Source organism: Arvicola amphibius, chromosome 15 (assembly GCF_903992535.2).
Source record: "Arvicola amphibius chromosome 15, mArvAmp1.2, whole genome shotgun sequence".
NCBI lineage: Eukaryota > Metazoa > Chordata > Mammalia > Rodentia > Cricetidae > Arvicola > Arvicola amphibius.
The window spans coordinates 33,551,786-33,571,008 of record NC_052061.1 but is presented as its reverse complement, the minus strand read 5'-3'; the positions used below and the strand labels follow the sequence as shown (position 1 = coordinate 33,571,008).

The following is a 19,223-nucleotide window of genomic DNA, read 5'->3' as shown; positions in this document are numbered from 1 at the left end:
AAGTCTCTCATACCCTTCCCCCTCACAATAAATAAAACAAACTGTGTTTTTTGTTTGTTGTTAGTTGAACCATTCCCAGTCTGGTTTGGATTAGAGTTCAGTTTAGGTGGGGGTGGAAAAGACTTTTTGCTGCTTTTCCCCCCCCTCTAGCTGGCCTTGAACTCTTTTTGTTGTCCAGCACGACCTTGAACTTCCTCACAGCCCAACTTTCTGGCAGGCACAAACCTCCACACCCAGCCTACAAACACAACTACGCGTCAGCGGTTACTCAGCCACTTCCCCCCTGGACACCCCAGTGACCCAGTTGTTTTGGCGTGTGACATGCTACGCAAAGACATCCTATTTTTATTTTGTCTAATGCCCATAGCAATGACTTCAAATTTTGATGAAACACCCCCTATATGCTGTGTAGCCAGTTTGAGTGTTTAGTCTGTCCTTGGGGCACAATAATGAAAATTGAGCTCAGCTGCCTAGGATCAAGGAACCTTGGATAAACTCTTTACCCTCCCTGAGTCCCATTTATTCCTCTATAAAATGAGACTGAGGGTGTGAAGCCTTGTCATCAAAAGAGGCTTCAGCTGCCTTTTAATTTTAGAGTGTCCTGTGGGGCCCACAAAGGCTTGGCCACACTGCTGCCATGACACTTAATAAAAACCAGCTACAAAGTAGGCCTGAATTTGAGTTTACTTGCAGGCAACATCGGATTCCAAGGAGAACCACAAGCTGACACCACCCAGGGAGGGCCAGCATCTAAAGGGAAGTACCTGACATTCCAAGCTTTAGATGATAAGACCACGAGATGTCCCTAAGCCCAGGAGTCACCTATTACCCTGTTGCCAAGATACCCCTAGACAAATGTCAGCCAATCATCCCAACTTCTACTATGATAGCCCCGCCCCCCGGATTTTGCTCTCTCCTCGACCGCTCACGTCGGTCACAATCCAAGCTCGAGCTTGAATAAAGTCTCTTTGCTTTTACTTTTGGGATTCAGTCTCTTCGGTGGTCTTTTGGGAGTCCCCGCAATCTGGGCTCTGGAGCAGGCCGAAAGTTACGCTAACCACGATTAGAGGAGCTCCTCTCCCACTCACGGGAAACACGCGCGGAAAGTTTAAGGGTTTGGGCAAGACCATAAAGAATTATCAAGCAGCAAAGCTGACTCCAGGCGGAGCTGCTCGAGGAATGCACGCCCCAGGCTGAGCACTTGTGGATGACACCTGGCTTGGAACCCTTCGCCCTTCTCAATCTTCTCGCCCTAGCCCTTACCCACAAACCCGCACATTCTCAACTGTGAGGCAGACTCAGCTCAGAGACAACTAGGTCCTAGAGAGAGTCCATTTCTGCATAGCTAAAAGTAGTTGCAGTCAGTGTCGGTACTGTGACAAGCGAGTTGGTTGTGGAGGCGTCCGCAGGGTGTGAGCCTCTGGGACTGGGTCCTTCCCGTGCCTTTTGGTCCTAATGCACATTAGTGGGACAGGAGTGTAGACGGCAGACAGTTTTATTCTGTGTGATGTGTCGTAGGCGTTGTCCCTCTGCTTCTGTAGGCACGTATGGGCTACTGTACAATTCGTAGGGTCTCGAGAGTGTGACCCTTAGCTTCGAAAGCAGTCACTATTGCTGCTTTACTTGGCCACCACCTGGTCGGTCAGGCGTCCCGTACAGAGTCCGCGCGTGCGCAACTCCGCCCCAGGCTCCGCCCCCTAGGTTTGAGCCCGCCTTTGCCACGCTTTACGGCCCGGCACGGCTTTTTTGCTGCAGTTGTTCCGGACGCTGCTGCTGCTGTTATTGCCGCTCCAGCCGCGGCTGCTGCCCGGGAGGTGAAGGGAGGTGAAGTGTGTTGTTGTGTCGGTGCTGCCGCCACCGCCCGGAACGGAGTGGCGAGCCGGACGTCCGCGGACTGGCGAGAGCGGCGAGTCAGCAGCTGCGTGGTCTCCTCAGGCCGGGTCCTGTCTGCGCTGCCGCAGGGAGGCCGCCCGGCCCTGCGAACCGAACCAATGCTGGACCTGGAGGTGGTGCCTGAACGCTCTCTGGGGAACGAGCAATGGGAATTCACGCTGGGTGAGTGTGGGGTCCTTTCAAGACCCTATCCGCTGGCCCCTGCTTCTCTCTGGCCCCTTCCGCTGCCAGTCTCTGCCCCAGATGCCGCTGCGTCCGCGGCTCTCTGCCTTTCCGTACCCTCTGGTCTTTCGGTTCCAGGCTTTAGAACCCGTTTATTCCGTCTGTCATGGGATAAGCGATGCCCTCGCCTAGGGCTTCAGCAGGGTCTTTCTCAGGAGCTGTAGTACTAGGAATTATAATAATAGCCGGTACACTCCAAATACTTAGTGAGAAGGCCCTACTCTTTTGAATTTATCTCTAGTAACCGTCCCTGAGGTCTGAGGATCAATACTATTGTTGTGCCCATTTTGTAGACTGTGTTAGGAACTGAGTAGCACCCCCCGATCAACCTTCTGGCCTCTGATCTGTCTTCCTTTGGTTTTAGAAAGAGGCAGAGGGGTCGGGGGACACGGGTTACCTTTTTCAGGAGGAAAACCTAAGCTCCTATCTCATAATGAGATGGTGCGGGAAATTGAGCTTGTTTTGTTCAAGGAACTTCTGACTTGTTTTCTTCTCTTCTGAAAAGCAGCCTTAACGTGTGATGTCGTAATACTAGATGCCCGAGTTAAGAAGTTGAGCGAAGTGGAAATTGCACATAGCTTTGTTTGGTCACTTTTGGGTTAGTTGGCCTTTTATGCGAACAAGAATGTTTGCATTTAGTAACTCCTTTATGGCAGCCCTGAGAAAAGAGGGTGGAAAACAGGTGTTGCCGCTGCTTGTTTGTGTGGGCCTTAACCTCTGTCACTCTGGTGTGACTGAGTCAACGGCTCCATTTGATTATGGTTCATCCTTGAGTGTAGAAGATCCAGGTCTGTAGAGACAGCGTTTTGGAGAAAACAAACTGGGTGGATTGCTGGAAAGAGCCTGCTGGGACTCGGTGGCTGCCTGCCTCCTGCCCGTTGTAGAAGCCAGCTTCATCAAGGAGTCTTGGCTCTCTTCTCTCAGAATTTAGACTGCCTATTCCTATAGAGTTACCAAAATTTAATCTGCTATGAAAATGTTCCATTCAGCCACTTGTGAGACACCAGGAGCTTGACTGAGAAGCTAATGATGTTTAGCTTCTAATTAATATCCTTTTCCCCCCTGACCTTCCTGGATTGGCTTAGAACCACAGCAGCTTCAGGCTTAAGATGGTATAATTAGAGTGTGGTTCTCTTGTTTGATTTAGTGAATGTAGGAGATTGGTTGGGGTAAGGAAATTTCCAGAACACTGAGCTATATACCTCACTACCAAGGGCTTCCTCTGGTAAATGTTTGGCAGTCCACCCCCAAGCTTCCAGTTTTCCAGAACCAAGAATTAGAGTAGTTCTTTCAAAGTAGCCAAAAATATCAGCAGAGTTGAGCTTTGGGGGAAGCTCAGGGAAGAACTCAGGCTTTCTGGTTATTTGTAAACATTTTCATTATTACTTCTGTTTTTAAGTTGGGTTTCATTTGCTTGTTTGTTGTTTTTCGACAGTTACTAGCCCAGACTGGCTTCAAACCCCCTATGTAGCTGAAGCTGATTTTAACTTAAATTATAGTACTGGAGATGAAACCCGGTGGCAAGCACAAGAGTGTGCCACCATGTCCATTTAAGTCTGTGGGGTGGAGGGAGCTGGTTTTTTGATATTGTTTTTGTTTTGTTTCATGCTCATTTGTGTCTTGCCTGCATGTATGTGATGATATCGGATCCTCTGGAACTGAAGTTACAGACAGTTGTGAGTTATGAGCCATGTGGGTGCTGGGAATTGAACCAGGGTCCCCTAGAAGAGCAGCCAATGCTCTTAACCTCTGAGCCATCTCTCCAGCCCCCAAGTCTGTGTTTTTAAATTTATTTAGGAGGGAAGTTCAATAGTTGAGAGTACTAGCTGCTCTTCCAGAAGACCAGGATTTGATGCATGTCCTACATATACATATATTGCAGGCAAACACCTATACACATTAAAAAAAAGATGTATGGGGAAAAGTGTGTGTGTGTGTGTATGTGTGTGTGTGTGTGTGTGTGAGTCCACTGGCAGGAGGAGTTGGTTCTCCACCACGTGTGCCATCTTATTGGCCCTAGAATCTGCAGGTTTGGAGTGTGTAAATCCAGGACTGGGTGTGGCGACACAGGGCTTTAATTCTAGGATTCCAAGTTTTGTTTGGTTTTGTTTTGTTTGTTTGTTTGTTTGTTGTCCTGGAACTCAGCTTCATAGACCAGGCTGGTCACAGAAATCCACCTGCCTCTGACATTCGCCACCACACCCAGCAAAAGACTATAGTTCTTTATAACTACATTATTAAAGAAAATAGGCTCATTTTAGAAATTACCCAATGAGATACCGAACCACGAATTTTAAAAAAGAGAATTTTTGGGGTTTTGGTGTTTTTGTTTGTTTTGGGTTTTGTTGTTGGTTGGTTGGTTTGGTTTTTGTTTTGGTTTGTTTTGGGTTTTTGAGACAGGGTTTCTCTGTGTAGTCTTGACTGATCTAGAACACACTCTGTAGACAGGTTGGCCTCAAATTCATAAAGATCTGCCTGCCTCTGCCTCCTGAGTGCTGGAATAAAAGGCGTGCACCCTCACCACCTGGCTCACTGTGACATTTTCATGTCTGTCACTATACTTTGTTCTCATTTGATCCCCTGCCCTACCCTTCCCTATTTCCCCTCTGCTTGGTTTTCCTTTCTCCACTGAGAGGTGAAAGGTAGGATCCCCTGGAGCTGTGTGCTGCGTGCGTGCGTGCGTGTGTGTGTGTGTGTGTGTGTGTGTGTGTGCAGTGAGAGGTGAAAGGTAGGATCCCTGGAGCTGGAGTTACAGGCAGTGTGAGCAGCCCAATACGGGTGCTGAGAACAAAACTCAGGGCCTGTGAAGAGTAGCAAGTGCTCTTAGTCATAGAACCTTCTCTCCAGCTTCTGGATCTAAGTGTGGGTTTCTGTGCTAGCTCGTCTGTCTTGAGTCACCCTGGACCAGCAACCTCAGGCCTGTCACTAATACTGTTCCTTTTCATCTTGAGTAATGAAAGGACTGCATTCTGCTGGGGATGGTCACATGGCTTCTGTGCTCGGGGAAGCTCTGTGGACTTCTAGATCAGTGAGTCTGTCATGGGGAGGGATGGCACAGGACTCTACTAGCTGTCACCCAGCCTACATGTTACTTCAAGTGTGTTTTACAGTAAATTGCTTAATTATCACAGTGTATGTGGCCTAGCATTTTGCCTATGGCAAAGGGGGCAGAGAGATACTTAAGAGAGTCTTCCTCTTTCTCAGGGCTCCAACCTTCAAGGAGTAGCTTCCTAACAGGCTTTTATAATCATCTAGAAACCAGTCACCCATGGATTTAGCTAAGCTTTTGTTTTATTTTATCTTTTGAGATAGGGACTCCCGCTTGTAACCCTGGCTGGCCTGGAACTCACAGAAATCTGCCTGGGATTAAAGGGTTTGCTCCACCATGGCTGGTTTTCTGGACTCCATCTTTAATCCCAGCAGTCTTCACAGTGAGTTCCAGGCTCTGTGTGCGATGGGGGTGGGAGTGTAAATCAGTTTTCCATTCTCAATCTCCCCTAATCCCAAAACTCCATTTGGGGCCGTTAGGTGGGAATAAGTATGGAAAATGAATCTGCTTTAAAAGTATGTTCATAGGTTAGAGAACCTGGCAACACTTCCCTTGTCACCACAGTGCTGCAAGGTCCTCTTCATTGCCAGCTAACCTTTCTTTATCTATCGAATAGGTGGAGCTGATAAACACATAGCTAGCCAGCGAGAGATTTCCTAGTTCTTACTGTAACCTATGCAAATGCAGATATCTGGGCCTGGTAATCATTGCCTAGCATTATGATGGAGAGCTGCATCCAGCCTCGTGGTTGCCTTCCTGGTCTTTGTATAATGCTGGGACTTTAGGGAAATGCCAGCAACACAGGGACAGGAAAACCTCAGCAGATGGTTTGACCACTGTGGATAAAAACACTGCACATTGAAATAATGGTTTCAATAGGACTTGAAGAATATATTGATGTGGCAGCAAGTGTCTGGATTTGTTTTTAGTTTTCTGAGGCAGAATCTTGCCCATACTAGTCTTGGAACTCTGAGCAGTCAATCCTTCTGCCTTAGTATCCTGTGTGCTGGGATCACAGGCCTGAGTCACTGTGCTTGGCTTGGATTTGGTTTTGAATCTCATCTTTAGAATACCTAAAGGCAGATTTAAAGGGTCATTGAAGAAAATGTTCTCCAGTATTGCCCTGTTGTACGGAGACAAATGGCTTGCTGTATCCAAGATAACATGTCAGTCTGTGGGATATGCTCACAAACATTGGGAACTGAGTAGGAAATTATCTTACTCAAATAGTTCATTATTGTAATGCATTTTATTATAATAGTTCATTTTATTATAATAGAGGATATGTAAGGTATTGTGGAGAGAGAAGGGACTTGACCTAACCTCAGGGCTCAGAGAAGGGTTGATGTTAACCCACAGGAGAAAAATAAGTGATGTATATAGGAAAACATAATTTTGATTTATAATTTAATTTTGATTTATAATTAGAGTGTGGTGTACTGGCAAAAGAATAATAGCCAGGCATGGTGCATCCTCCCCATTCCCAAGACTTAGGTGGTTGAGACAGGTGAATCTCTGAGTTTGAGGCCACTCTGGGCTGTGTAGTGAGCTCCAGACCAGCCAGGACTACACCTGTCTCAAAAATATTTTTTTTCCTGGAATGCTAATTTTGTTTGGTGTTAGCTCTCTGGGACACTGTAAAGGCCCTGGGCTCATGAGAAAGAAGGTAGTCTGTTGCAGTCTTCCATAGGAAGTGCAGTTTACAGACTAGATCCAGAGAGGCAGGGAAAGGAAGAATGTAAGGGGTTTTAACACACTGAATACACTGAATATTGGAAATAGTGAGAGACCCAGAATACAGAGAAGAATTTTTAAAAAAAAAAAAATAATCTGTTTAAATCTTTTTTTTTTTTTTTTTTTTTTTTTTCCAGACAGGGTTTCTCTGCAGCTTTTTTAGAGCCTGTCCTGGAGCTAGCTCTTGTAGACCAGGCTGGTCTCGAACTCACAGAGATCCGCCTGCCTCTGCCTCCCGAGTGCTGGGATTAAAGGCGTGCGCCACCACCGCCCAGCATCTGTTTAAATCTTATTTACCTTTAGTTATACACAGAAAACAGATTGACTTTCTAGTTAGGATCTGGAAAGAATGAGACATAAGCAGAAGAAATAATGCTGTGTCATTGTGAAATATAGCCTGGTAAAGCCAGGCGGAAGTGACACAGGCCTTTAATGGGAGGCAGAGGCCGCAGATCTCTGAGTTCAAGGCCAGCCCGGTCTAAGGACAGCCAGGACTGTTTCACAGAGGAACTCTGTTTCGAAAAACAAAACAAAGACCCTGTCACATACCTTTGAAGACTAAGAAAGATGGAGGAACAGCAAGAAAGAATGGTATTTGTGGAGAAATGGGAAGACCATGGTATGAGACCTGTGTGTTCTGTCTCGGATGTCTATAGCACAGATGCTCTTCCATTGCAGGAATTGCAAGCTGAGTAATATATCCAAATTGCTCGCATTCTCAGCAGCTTTGTCTGTTGTGCATTAGACCCTATGCTATAGAAGACTGCCAAGTGTATTAATTGATTATAATTCAGGACTGGAAGTTCAGCTTAGTAAAGTGCTTGTCTAGCAAACATGAGGATCATCTCAATTCAATCCTGAGTACTCATCAAAAATAAATTATCTGGGTGGGTGATAGCACACGTCTTTAATCTCAGAACTCAGGAGACAAAAACAGGCAGATCTCTCTGTGACTTGAAGGCCAGTCTGGTCTACAAGAGCTAGTTCCAGGACAGCCAAGGTTGTTACACAGAGAAACCCTATCTTGAAAGACCAAAAAAATTAAAGACATAAAAATAAATTAAAAAAAGTAAAGATTGGGTGTAGTAGCAGGAGCTTGAAATCTCAGCACTGGAGAGGTGGAGACAGGTACATTACTGGCCAGCTGGTCAGAGTAGCCTGCTTGGTGAGTTCAAGGCCAATGAGAATATCTCAAAAAATAACAAGGTGAACAGCTCCTGCAGAAGTGTCCTTTGGCCTCCACTTGAACACACGTGTGCATGTACATACATGTACATATAAAAAATATTACTTTGGCTTTCTGATTGATTGCTTTTACCTTTTTTCAAACCGAACAACAGCTCCTCAAACGAGAATGCAGTAGAATTGTTTGAATGGGATGGACCGCAGCTTCTAATTCTTCGTCTAGAGCACCTCGTCTGAGTGTGGTCTTCCTTTAGTCCCTCTTCTTCCCTTTCTTTTGTCACTTGCTCCACAGTCCTTTAGCGCCACAGAATAGGTGTTGTAAAGTCATATATAAATAGGTGGTCAGCTCTGAGCAGGGAGCTGGGAATCAGACGGTAGTAAACAGCCCTCCTGTCATTGCAGTCAGGAAACTCAGTTGTTTTTAGGTTTTCCAGAACTTGTCTCTGTTTCTTCCTGTCTGATGTTAATGGACCCTGTAAGCACACTTTTGTTATCGTGTCGATTTGGATCGCTTAAACTGGAGGTAAATGTCAGTCTGCATGTAATGAGCCTTGCCTTCAGAACTAAGTATTTAAGCAGTATTTGTGGCTTTTTAAGTGGAATTAAATGAAATTTTTGTAAAATAAGTTGATTTTGATCAGTGTGTGACTTTAAAAACTTTTAAAACTTTTGTTTGTTTTGCTTTTGATACTTGCGTCAAATTACAGCCCTCCTGCCTCTGTCTTATAAGAACTGGAATTTAGCTGGAGAGATGGCTCAGAGGTTAAGAGCACTGACTGCTCTTCCAGAGGTCCTGAGTTCAATTCCCAGCAACCACATGGTGGCTCACAACCATCTGTAATGGGATCTGGTGCCCTCTTCATGTCCAGCAAGACAGGCAGAACACTGTATACATAATAAATAAATTTTTAAAAAAAGAACTGGAATTTAAAACTTCTTTAATGAATTCTTGTAAGCTATATATCTTAATATACTCTACATGGATTGTTGAGATAGATGCCAGAGAGGCAGAGAAGGGAGCAGTGTAGGGTTATAGGAAACCAGTGCAGTCAGGACTAGAAGCTTGGCCTCCAGAGTCATGAAGTCTGTGATTTTCCAGCCTATTCTTGGTTCATGCTGACTTTGTGTCTGACTTCTTTGACTGCTTGGGATCTGTTTGGCTGACCTATTGCTCTATGTTCCATTTCTCCCCTTGGGCAATCTTGAGTGGTTCCTTGGTCTTTGCATTTTAGCTTTATTCTTACTGTAGTGACCACGCTGTGTGCGTGCTGGCTTCAGAGCTCAACACTTCACACTGTGTAGGTGTCAGTAAATGGACAAACCAAGTAACCTCACGGGTGTCCTTTCTTTATTGCAGGAATGCCCCTGGCTCAGGCAGTGGCCATTCTTCAGAAGCACTGTCGCATCATCAAAAATGTCCAGGTTCTCTACAGTGAGCAGGTGAGTGGTGTCTGACTTGTTTACTGAAATAGAAGCTTTGGTCAGTAAGTGAGTTTACCTCCAGAGAGGACACTCTGGGGAGGCTAGCTGGGGGGAGTTGTTGTGCTCCAACATTAGAGTCTTGGATCAGTTTTCAGGGTGTCTTGGTTTGGAAACTTTGGTCTTGATAATCTAGTGCTGCCAGGTTTAGAAAGAAGATCAGAAAAAAAAAAAACTAAACCTGCTTTCTTGTTTTCTGCACTTACCTACTGACCCTTAAAATGGGGACCTTTTCATGAGAAGTCACCTCAAGCTGTCTCTGATTTTCTAAAGTGCTTGTCACCTTTTGTGATTAAAAGTGTCTTTTCTGCTTTGTTGGTTGTCTGAAGTTCAGAATTACTTCAGGAAAGATCTCTAGGAAGCAGGCCGCATGAAGTGAAAGGAAGCAGCGCTAGCTAGCTCACCCCTTCCCTCCGCCCTCTCCAAGACCATCTTCTCCCCACTGAGCTGAAGCCTGCCGTTCTGTGATATTAGAACATAGGCCGCTTTGTGAATTAGCCTTTGTGTTGCAAAGCTTTGGGAGCCGGTTTGAGCCTAGAGGCCAAAGGCTGTCCCTGTGGCTTTGCTGAGACTCTGAGTACTGACTGGATGTTTTAGTAAGTTTCAGCTCTTAGAGCAGACGCAACTTGTTTTTGACAAGAAGAATGTTTTAGATTATAAGCGGGTAGTATTTCTGTGAAACTTCCCTATTCTGAGAGCAATGGCTGTATTAGGCCTATTACCACTACCATAGATACGTTCTGCAGTACTGTGTCCCTTAGCTACTCTGAAGGGTCTAGGAAGGGAATGCGGTCTCCAGTCAAGTACTCAGGGATCATGGAACTTGACAGAATGTACAGGGGTTCCTTGAGTCATGGTGACGGAGTGAGTTCTCATTTAAAGAATAGATGGTGGCTCTGTCAACTCTTTGCCCTCAATCATTCCTAACATAATCTGACGGGTAGTGGACTTGCTTGCAAACCTTGAGCTGAAATAAGGTCATCACATCTGAAGACTGGATGGCTTTGAAAATAAGCTTTATGCTTTCTAACCATTCTGCACAAATCCTGGTTCTCATATCACTTGTCTTTCCAGTCTTTGCAAGAATGTAACATTATGTTCATTTCCTAATATTTTCTTTTAATTGTATTAGTTTTTGCCTGTGTGAATATATGTACCACATGCACGCAATGCCGGTGCTTGCAGAGGCCAGGAAAGGGTATAGAGTCCCTGAAACTGGAGTTAACATACGGTTATAGCCACGGTGTGGGTGTTGGGAACTGAACTTGAGTCCTCTGCAAGAGTAAGTGCTCTTAACCACTGAGCTGTCTCCCCATATCTTCTGAGTATCTGTAACTATTCGTAGACACAACTGGCTTTGGAATTTTAGGTTTTGTGTAGCCAGGGCTAGGCTTGAACATCTGAGCTTCCTGTCTCTACCTCCCAAGTGCTGGGATTATAGACAGGTGCTATTATGTCCAACCAAAAACATGGATTTTTGAGTCTAGCTCTACATTCCTCCTATTTTTTAGAGGTGTGGTTTGTGAAAACTTAAAGACTAGTTTGTCGTTCATATATTATTAGAACAGTCTTGAGACAGCACTAACTGGCCTGTAACTCACCTCTGCCTCCCAGATGCTGGAGCTAAGATTGTGTGCCACTGTGTTGGGCTTTGAACAGTGTTTGACAAGGAGCTAAAGATGCTGTTGGAAACTGGGCTGTGGTGGTGCATACCTGTAATCCTAGCACCTAGAAGGCAGAGGCAGGTGGATCTCTCTAACTTTAAGGTCAGCCCAGTCTACAAAGTGAGTTAGTTCCAGGACAGCCAGAACTGTTACATAGAGAAGCCCTGTCTCAAAAAGAAAGGGGGGGGGGTGCCATTGAAGCTCTGGTATGGTACTGTTTTTCAGACAGGATCTTAATGTGTAGTCTAGACTGTGACCCTTCCGTGTCAGCTTCCTAAGTGCTGGGTCACAGGTATGTGTCAGCACACTGCCTTTGATATGCTCCTTAGATGTGGTTCTGTCCTGACCTTTTTCTCTACTTAATTTTCTTTTCGCTTCCAAATGCAGAAAACATTTTGTTCCTATTAAAGGTTCCAGAAAAATTATTTTTCATTCTGTCCTCTTCTCTCCTCTCCTCTTTCTCCTCTTTAGTAGTGCTGGGGATGAGACCTGGGCCTTCGAGTATGCTAGGCAGGTACTCTACCACTAACATATATCCCATTGTGGAAATACCTTATCTGTACAAATCACACCTTGGAACTTAGCACATGAATATCAGGTAGACTCCATCTCTTTTAGAGGGCAAAGCAAGTGTTGATGGTGCCACCAAGGTCTGCTGCCTTGTGAGAATCTGTGAGGGAGAACACATGGTTTAGCTAATTCCAGGTTTTTTGGAGGGAGTTTCCCTATAAGGCCTACTGGGGTAGCATCTGACTTTCTCTTTTCTCTCTCTCTCTCTCTCTCTCTCTCTCTCTCTCTCTCTCTCTCTCTCTCTCTCTCTCTCTCTCTCGTTTTTCTAGACAGGGTTTCTCGGTAGCTATGGAGCCAGTCCTAGAATTCACTCTGTAGACCAGGATGGGCTCTAATGCACTGAGATCCACCTGCCTCTGCCTCCCGAGTGCTGGGATTAAAGGCGTGCGCCACCACCGCCTGGCTGTCTGTCTCTTAAAACCACATCTGTTACTCATTTTGTTTACGTTAGTTATAAACAAAAACCAAAACCAAATAAAAAAAAAAAAGCTTTAGACCTTTTGAACAGCTTTGTGCCAGTTGGGTTTGAGATAGGGGTGTTTTTCCCTTCAGTTTGTAGTAGTCTGGGTCAGTTCTGTGAGTCTTTAAGACATTAAATCTTTGAACTGATTACATTGGGACAGAAGCAGGAAAGTGAGGCAGACATCTGTTCCAACCTACCCTCCTTATCCCCAGAACAGCTTTGGGGGAAAGAGGTGACAGTGCTCCTAGGTAGGAACCAAGTCATGAAAGTTTTAAGGGACATCTCAGGTCATCAGGGCTCTGTTCAGAGATGTCCTGCCACTCCCCACAGCAGTGGGCAGGTGTAGAAGTGTGACTCCACTTGGGCTTTTCAGAAAGGAGCATTTATGGGATGGGATGGGATGGGATGGGATGGGATGGGATGGGATGGGATGGGGGAAAGGAAAGTTGAGTTATGTTCTTTGTTATTGCTAGTTCACAAGGTGTTTTATTCCAATAATTTGGTCCAAAATACTCACACATGTGATTGCTATGGATAGTACCAAGAGCCTGGGTGCAGGCATGGCTTCAGCTGACATACACAGCCAGTGCCTTGCTGAGTTTGGATACTGAGGCTTTTCACATGACATGTCCTACTAAGAAAATGACCTGTTTACTCACTTAATTTTGTCTGTTTCTCCCGTGTGTTTTCTACTAAAGTCTTAAAGGGAAAGGCTCACTTTAAAGCAGGAGTTGCAGGTCAGACGTAAGAGACAGTGCATTCTGGCAGGTTTTTGTTTTTTGTTTTTTTTAACTGTCTGACATATCCCCTCTGTAGTGCATTTTTGTTGTAAGGTTTTTCAGGAGGTGCTGGGGAATAAATCAGTTGTTCAAAGTGTGTTTTATTTTTGTTTTGTAGTCTCCTCTAAGCCATGACCTCATCCTTAACCTGACTCAGGACGGGATCAAACTACTGTTTGATGCTTTCAATCAGAGACTTAAGGTAACAAATGATAACTATAGTTTCATATCTGGCTGATCTAGTCTGTCTGGAGTTGATTAATATGTGCTGTTGTGAGGTTCTTGGAAACTTCTAAGTGGGTGTAGACCACTTAGAAGACCACAGTGTAGAAAGCTGAAGCTGTGCCTATTACTCTAAAGGTGGGTAGAAGAGCTGGGATGGCTGAAAAGAGCTTTTGTTGTCCTTTGCTCAAGGGCTAGTAAGAGAGTGTTGTAGATTTAGGGGAGCATGCTGGGAAGAGAAAGAGTGCTGATAAAAATGCTGTAGAGAAGTTAACCCAAGTCCTGTTGAAAAGATGCTGAGAATGGAGCCCAACTGTAGACTTTAGTTGGGTTGCATGTTTTGTTTTTCTTCATTTTTACACCAGTGTGACCTAGAAAATTGAAAATGGACATTTCTTCTGGGGTTTATGGTTTGGTTTATACTACCAGTAGGAATTGATTCTTTATCCCCACTGTAGAAATCTAAGTAACTTGCTGTTGTTTGTGCAGGGTATCTTGACTGCATTGGTGCGCAGTTCGCCAGCACCTGTTCAGTCCAGGATGTTTTTAATACTCTGTTTTCAAGTGCTGGACTGCACAGGTTAATCTTGTGACACCAAAGCAATGCCTCAGAGTCATGAGATTAAATAGATACCAGTGTTTTCCTGCGTAGGCTATGAAATAGCCCTTCTGAAAGGTGACATGCTTTCCAGCTCTGTCATCAGTCACAAGTGAGCTAAGAAGAAGAGAAAATAGGACACAGAGAGGATTTCCTTGGCGATCCTTCTGGGAGGTTGTTGGTCCGTAGTTGTAGCTGTCAGAGGGCATGCCTGATCTTCTACAAGCAGGGTTTCTGGCTGAAAGTAGACAGTCTCTGTCAGCATGAGGTCCTGACCTCAGTGAAACGGCAGGCGGTTTGGCATGGTGTCTGCCTTCCTGGCCTTCTGAATCACCTGTCTTCCTTTGCAGGGCCTCTCAGCACCAGCTTCTACACTTACAAGCTTCATGCTGCCCTTAAGTAGGTACATATGAGGTAGACTTACCCAGTGCCCTCCCTGTACAAAATAAGTCATTACTCATTAAGTGTCTTGCTAGGACCAGTGAACAGCTCACTTAAGTTTGTAGAAGAATTTGTCTTCAGGTGCCATAAAGGCCCCAGCAGACAGCAGTTCTTTCCAGTAGGAAAGATCGAAATAGCTTAATAATAGTGGAAAGGTTTTTAGCTTGAGTCAGTGTTATATTTTCTGTGTGTGTGTGTGTGTGTGTGTGTGTGTGTGTGTGTGTGTGTGTGTCACAGCATACATGTAGAGGTCAGTTCTCTCTACATATGGGTCCTGAAGAGTGAACTCAGGTCCTCTGGCTTGGTGTCAAGTGCCTTTACCTCCTGAGCCATCTCACCAGCCCCAGTGCTAATGTTTAAAAAAAAGTTAAGGACAGGGCTGGGAATATATATTGGTAGAGTTCTTGCCCTTGGTTCATTCCCTGGCACTTATGAACCAGGAGTGGTAGCACTTTAATTCTAGCAGTGGGAGAGTCATGAGGGTCAAGAGTTCAAGATCATCCTTGACTACATTGGGACTTGAAGGTCAGGCTGGACTGCATGAGACTCTGTCTTATTAAAAAAAAAAAAAAAAAAAGGAGCCAAGTGTGGTGGCACACACCTTTCCCAACACTCTGGAGGCAAAGACTGGCTGAGCTCTGCGTACAAGGCCAACCTGGTCTACAGAGCTAGTTCCAAGACAGCTAAGGCTAAGGCTACACAAAGAAACCTTGTCTTTGAAAAACCAAAAAAAGGAAAGGAAAGAAAAGGTAGGTATAGTCTCTTGTCAGAAGTTGGGTTAGGTGCTTTTGCATGTCCCAGTTTCTGTGTCAGGGCTGATGCACCTCACGACCTCTCCCACATCTGAGCTCAGAATGGCAGGGCAAACCAGACATTGAGCCTGCTCTGCTTGTGCCATCCCCCGCTAGGGGAATAAATGGTACCTTCAACCTCCAACCAGCTATGGCGTTGGCTGCCAAGCCATGACATCACACAGTTCAAGGACTTTGTTGTATTTATTACTTGGTACCAGTAATGCCTGAGTGTTCGGTGCCTTTTCATTTGTCTCTGCCCTGACTCCTGGCATTTCATCTGAGGCTGAACCATTAAAGGGACAACTTCATAAAGGCCCTCAGGATCTTCAGGTTCAACCAGATCCCCTTTAGTAGGGATATAATCTAATACTTTCACACGTGTTCTGTACTGATGGACCTCTTCCTCCATCATTTTATATTGTCAATAAAGTAAGACAATTTGTGGAGTCATTTTGTTTTGTTTTTTCAAGACAGGGTTTCTCTGTAGCCCTGGCTGTCCTGGAGCTCACTTTGTAAACCAGGCTGGCCTCTGCCTCCCTAGTGCTGGAATTAAAGACATGTGCCAACAGACCCTGCTGGTTTGGGTTTTTTTTTATATTATCAGTTATGGCATGGGGCCTGATGTGGGTGCACACCTTTAATCCCAGCACTTAAGAGGCAGAGGCTGGAAGGTCTCTGAGTTCAAGGCCAACTTGGTCTATATTGTGAGTCCCAGGGCTACGTAGTGAGACCCTGTCCAAAATGATGATGATGATGATGATGATAATAATAATAATAATAATAATAATAATAATAATGTAATGTGAAAGAGGAAAATGTCTCTATTGAACACATGGCATCAACACACTGGGTGGATATGTTTCCTGGAATGTTGTATTGTCTTGTAGAATGATGTGTATTTCTGTATGACTCAGAGTGGATTAGATGTAAGGACCTTGATCAAAAGCATCTATGATCAGCTGATCAGCATTCAAACACTATTAGAAGGGGACATTGTGGCTGGGTGTGGTGTCATACACCCTGTAGACTAAGCGCCTGGGGGAGGCAGAGGCAAAAGAATCATTGGAAGTTGGAGGGCAGCCAGGGCTACATAATGAAATCCTATCTCCAAAAAAAAAGAAATTTATGAAGGAAAGTTATCATTTGTGTTTTTCTTCCTGATTTTGTTCTTTATTTGGAGATGGAGTCTTATTGCTTGCTCAAACTAGTGTCAGATTCATTACTCAAAGTGATCATCTTCAACCTCCTGAGTAGATAAGACTGCTATCTTACAGTGCAGCATCATACATGGCTCCTCTCCCTCCCTGCTTAAAATGAGAACAAAAGATAATGTGCTGTGCTTACAGAGAGTCTTTTAGTGCTGAAGCTGAAACCGTGTTAAACATATGTTATATTGCTAAACTGTGTCCTTAAGTTTGCTTTTGGGGAGTACGTTTTGCTTCAGACAGAGCCTCAGATAGCTCAGCTGGCCTGAATCCTCCTGCTATAGCCTCATAAGTAGTACATCTGTCTTTGTTTCAACTTGAATGTTTACAGCTCCTAAATAATTTGTTTACTTTTTAGGTGATTGAAGTTTATGACTTGACAAAAGTTAAGTTAAAATATTGGTAAGTTTTCTCCCTTACCTGTGTGTTATATTTGGTATGGACCAGTTTATCTACTGTCTTCATTAAAGTACTACAGGATTGAATTTCCAGCAGTCCCAGAATTACAACCTGGTACCACAGTTCCCTGAGGCAGCAGCCTCCCGGCCTACTCAGATTCATGAGGAAGTAAGCTTCATTAAGAACATGTTGGGTGTTTAATACATTACATGTATATATAAAATCTAATTCGGCTCTCTTAACAGCACCACTTCGGCTTAGGAATGCTATGACAGTCTCCTGAGTCATAGTTGCCCTTTCCTGCATAGTCTTTCTTTGTCACCTGTTTTCAGATTTTTTTCTGGGTAACAGAAATGAAACAAACCAGGTAGCTGAGAGTCCAAAATCAGCACTAAAGAGATGGACCGTGTTAGAGCAGAAACTGCAGGTTTTAGAATGGAGAGCAGAGAAAGAAACAAAGATGGCAGCGGTCACCAGTACCTGCCGTGGAACTTCATGGAGGCTCTGAAGGGTGACAGGGCGGCAGAAAAGGGTCTGCAGAGCCTGAAGTAGCTCCAGAGCAACCTAAAAAAAGGGAATAAGAACAGGATAGCCTGTACAAACCTTAGATACCTGAGCCGTGGTTGGCAAAGTGCTATGCTTACATTTAGAACACAACTTTCAGGGCTAGGAATAAATTCAGCTCCAGTGGTGGTTAGCTTGCCTGACATACGTGGGGCCTTGAGTTCATTCCCCAGTACTGCAATAGCAAAAAAGACTACCTTCCAGTAAGCCTTACTGGGCTTCTCCTTATTGAAAATATGACAAGGATCCAATTCCTGGGGCGGTTCAGACAGCAAACAAGTATGTAATGGCACTATATCCATTTGTTCTTTTAGTATTTGGAGAGAGTAATGTTTTGGGAAGCCCCAGAGAGTCAACTCTGTATATGGTCTTCCAAGAGTTGACCTATTTCTCACCTAATTAATTCTTGTTTGCAATTTATTTAAATTTGTTTATTTTGGGACTGGAGAGATGGCTCAGTGGTTAAGAGTACTGATTGCTCTTCCAGAGGACCTGGGTTCAGTTCCCGTACCTACCCACATAGCTGCTCACAACTGTCTGTATTTCCAGTTCCAGGGGATCCTACACCTGTGGCAAACCACCAATGCACATAACATAAAAACATACATTTTTTTAAAAGGATAATTTTTTATTTTTTTTAAAAAATACTTTTTAAAAATATTTATTTGTTTATTTGTTTATTTATTATGTATACAATATTCTGTGTGTATGCCTGCAGGCCAGAAGAGGGCACCAGACCTCATTACAGATGGTTGTAAGCCACCATGTGGTTTCTGGGAATTGAACTCAGGACCTTTGGAAGAGCAGGCAATGCTCTTAATCTCTGAGCCATCTCTCCAGCCCCTAAAATTATTTTTTTTTTTTTAAAGAAAAAGTGTTTATTTTGAGACAGGGTCATACTGGCTTTGGCTAGCCTGGCACTCTTTATGTAGACCAGGCTGGCCTTAAACTCACTGACATCTGCCTCCCAAGTGCGAGTTAAAGGTGTGAACCACCATTCCTAGCCATTTTATTTTTGCATAATGTGTTTTAAGAATAACTTTTTAAACTCTTAAAGGCCAAGTGGTGGTAGCAAACACCTTTAATCTAAGCACTCAGGAGGCAGAGGCTGGTGGATGTGAATTCCAGGACAGCCAGAGCTACGCAAAGAAACCCTGTCTAGGAAAAAATAAGTGAATGTCAGATACCAGTTTCAACAAGGATACCGCTTACCAGGGTAGAGGCCTGGGGATTAGAAAAATAAGTAAAGAGAACAAAGATACAAGTGAAAATAACAAATGGCATAGGATAGTATCGAGAGGGAGTTCCAGTGAATACTGAAATCCATTTGCTTAAATACCCCGACCCCAAAAGGTAGGAGTCAGATGAAAAAAAACTGCATTAACATGATACAATGAAATGAAGAAACCAGTTGAAGGGTTGCGGGCTTCATTCTTAGTTAAACATTCTGTTGTTGCCAGAATAAGACAAGTCATGCTCACACCCTAGACCAGAACATTCTGTAGGCAAACCACTCCCTGGGTGGGATCCCTAGTTATCTCCCTCAGGGAGAGGAACCTAGTTGGATCCTTAGACTTTTGTTTGAGGTAGAAACAGATCTACTTCTTAGTACCTGAAATACCAGGTCTGGATATTAGCCACCTGTTGACAGCAACCTTGAGAGAACAGAACTCTCTGACCTAAATCAAGGTGGGGCAGAAACTTTGAAGGAACAGAAGTAAATTCCAGCTCTGACCATTAGTCAGGATAGAACAGGCTCACAGTTTGGGCCTCCACAAGTAAGTAACTCTCATACTGAACACAGTGGTACACACTGATAATTCCAGTACCTGGGGAGCCAAGGCGGGAGGATTGCAGTGTTTTCAAGGCCAGGCAGGGTACGTAGCAAGATTCTATCTCTTAATAAATAATAACTTCGGCTACCATTGTTCATGATCTAAACCCATCTTATTAAACCTGGTA

The 19,223-nt window shown here is 44.3% G+C and overlaps 1 protein-coding gene across 1 annotated transcript in view; it reads left to right on the top strand.

The window, feature by feature from the left end:
* Positions 1–1,746: 1,746 nt before the first annotated feature.
* The window catches only part of Phaf1 (phagosome assembly factor 1), a 29,675-nt gene continuing 12,198 nt past the window's right edge, over positions 1,747–19,223 (top strand). The window contains exons 1-4 of the mRNA XM_038312589.1: positions 1,747–2,055; positions 9,441–9,523; positions 13,157–13,240; positions 16,657–16,700. Of these exons, the coding sequence (XP_038168517.1) occupies positions 1,992–2,055; positions 9,441–9,523; positions 13,157–13,240; positions 16,657–16,700 (275 nt within the window). The 5' untranslated portion in view covers positions 1,747–1,991. The remainder of the gene's footprint in view (positions 2,056–9,440; positions 9,524–13,156; positions 13,241–16,656; positions 16,701–19,223) is intronic.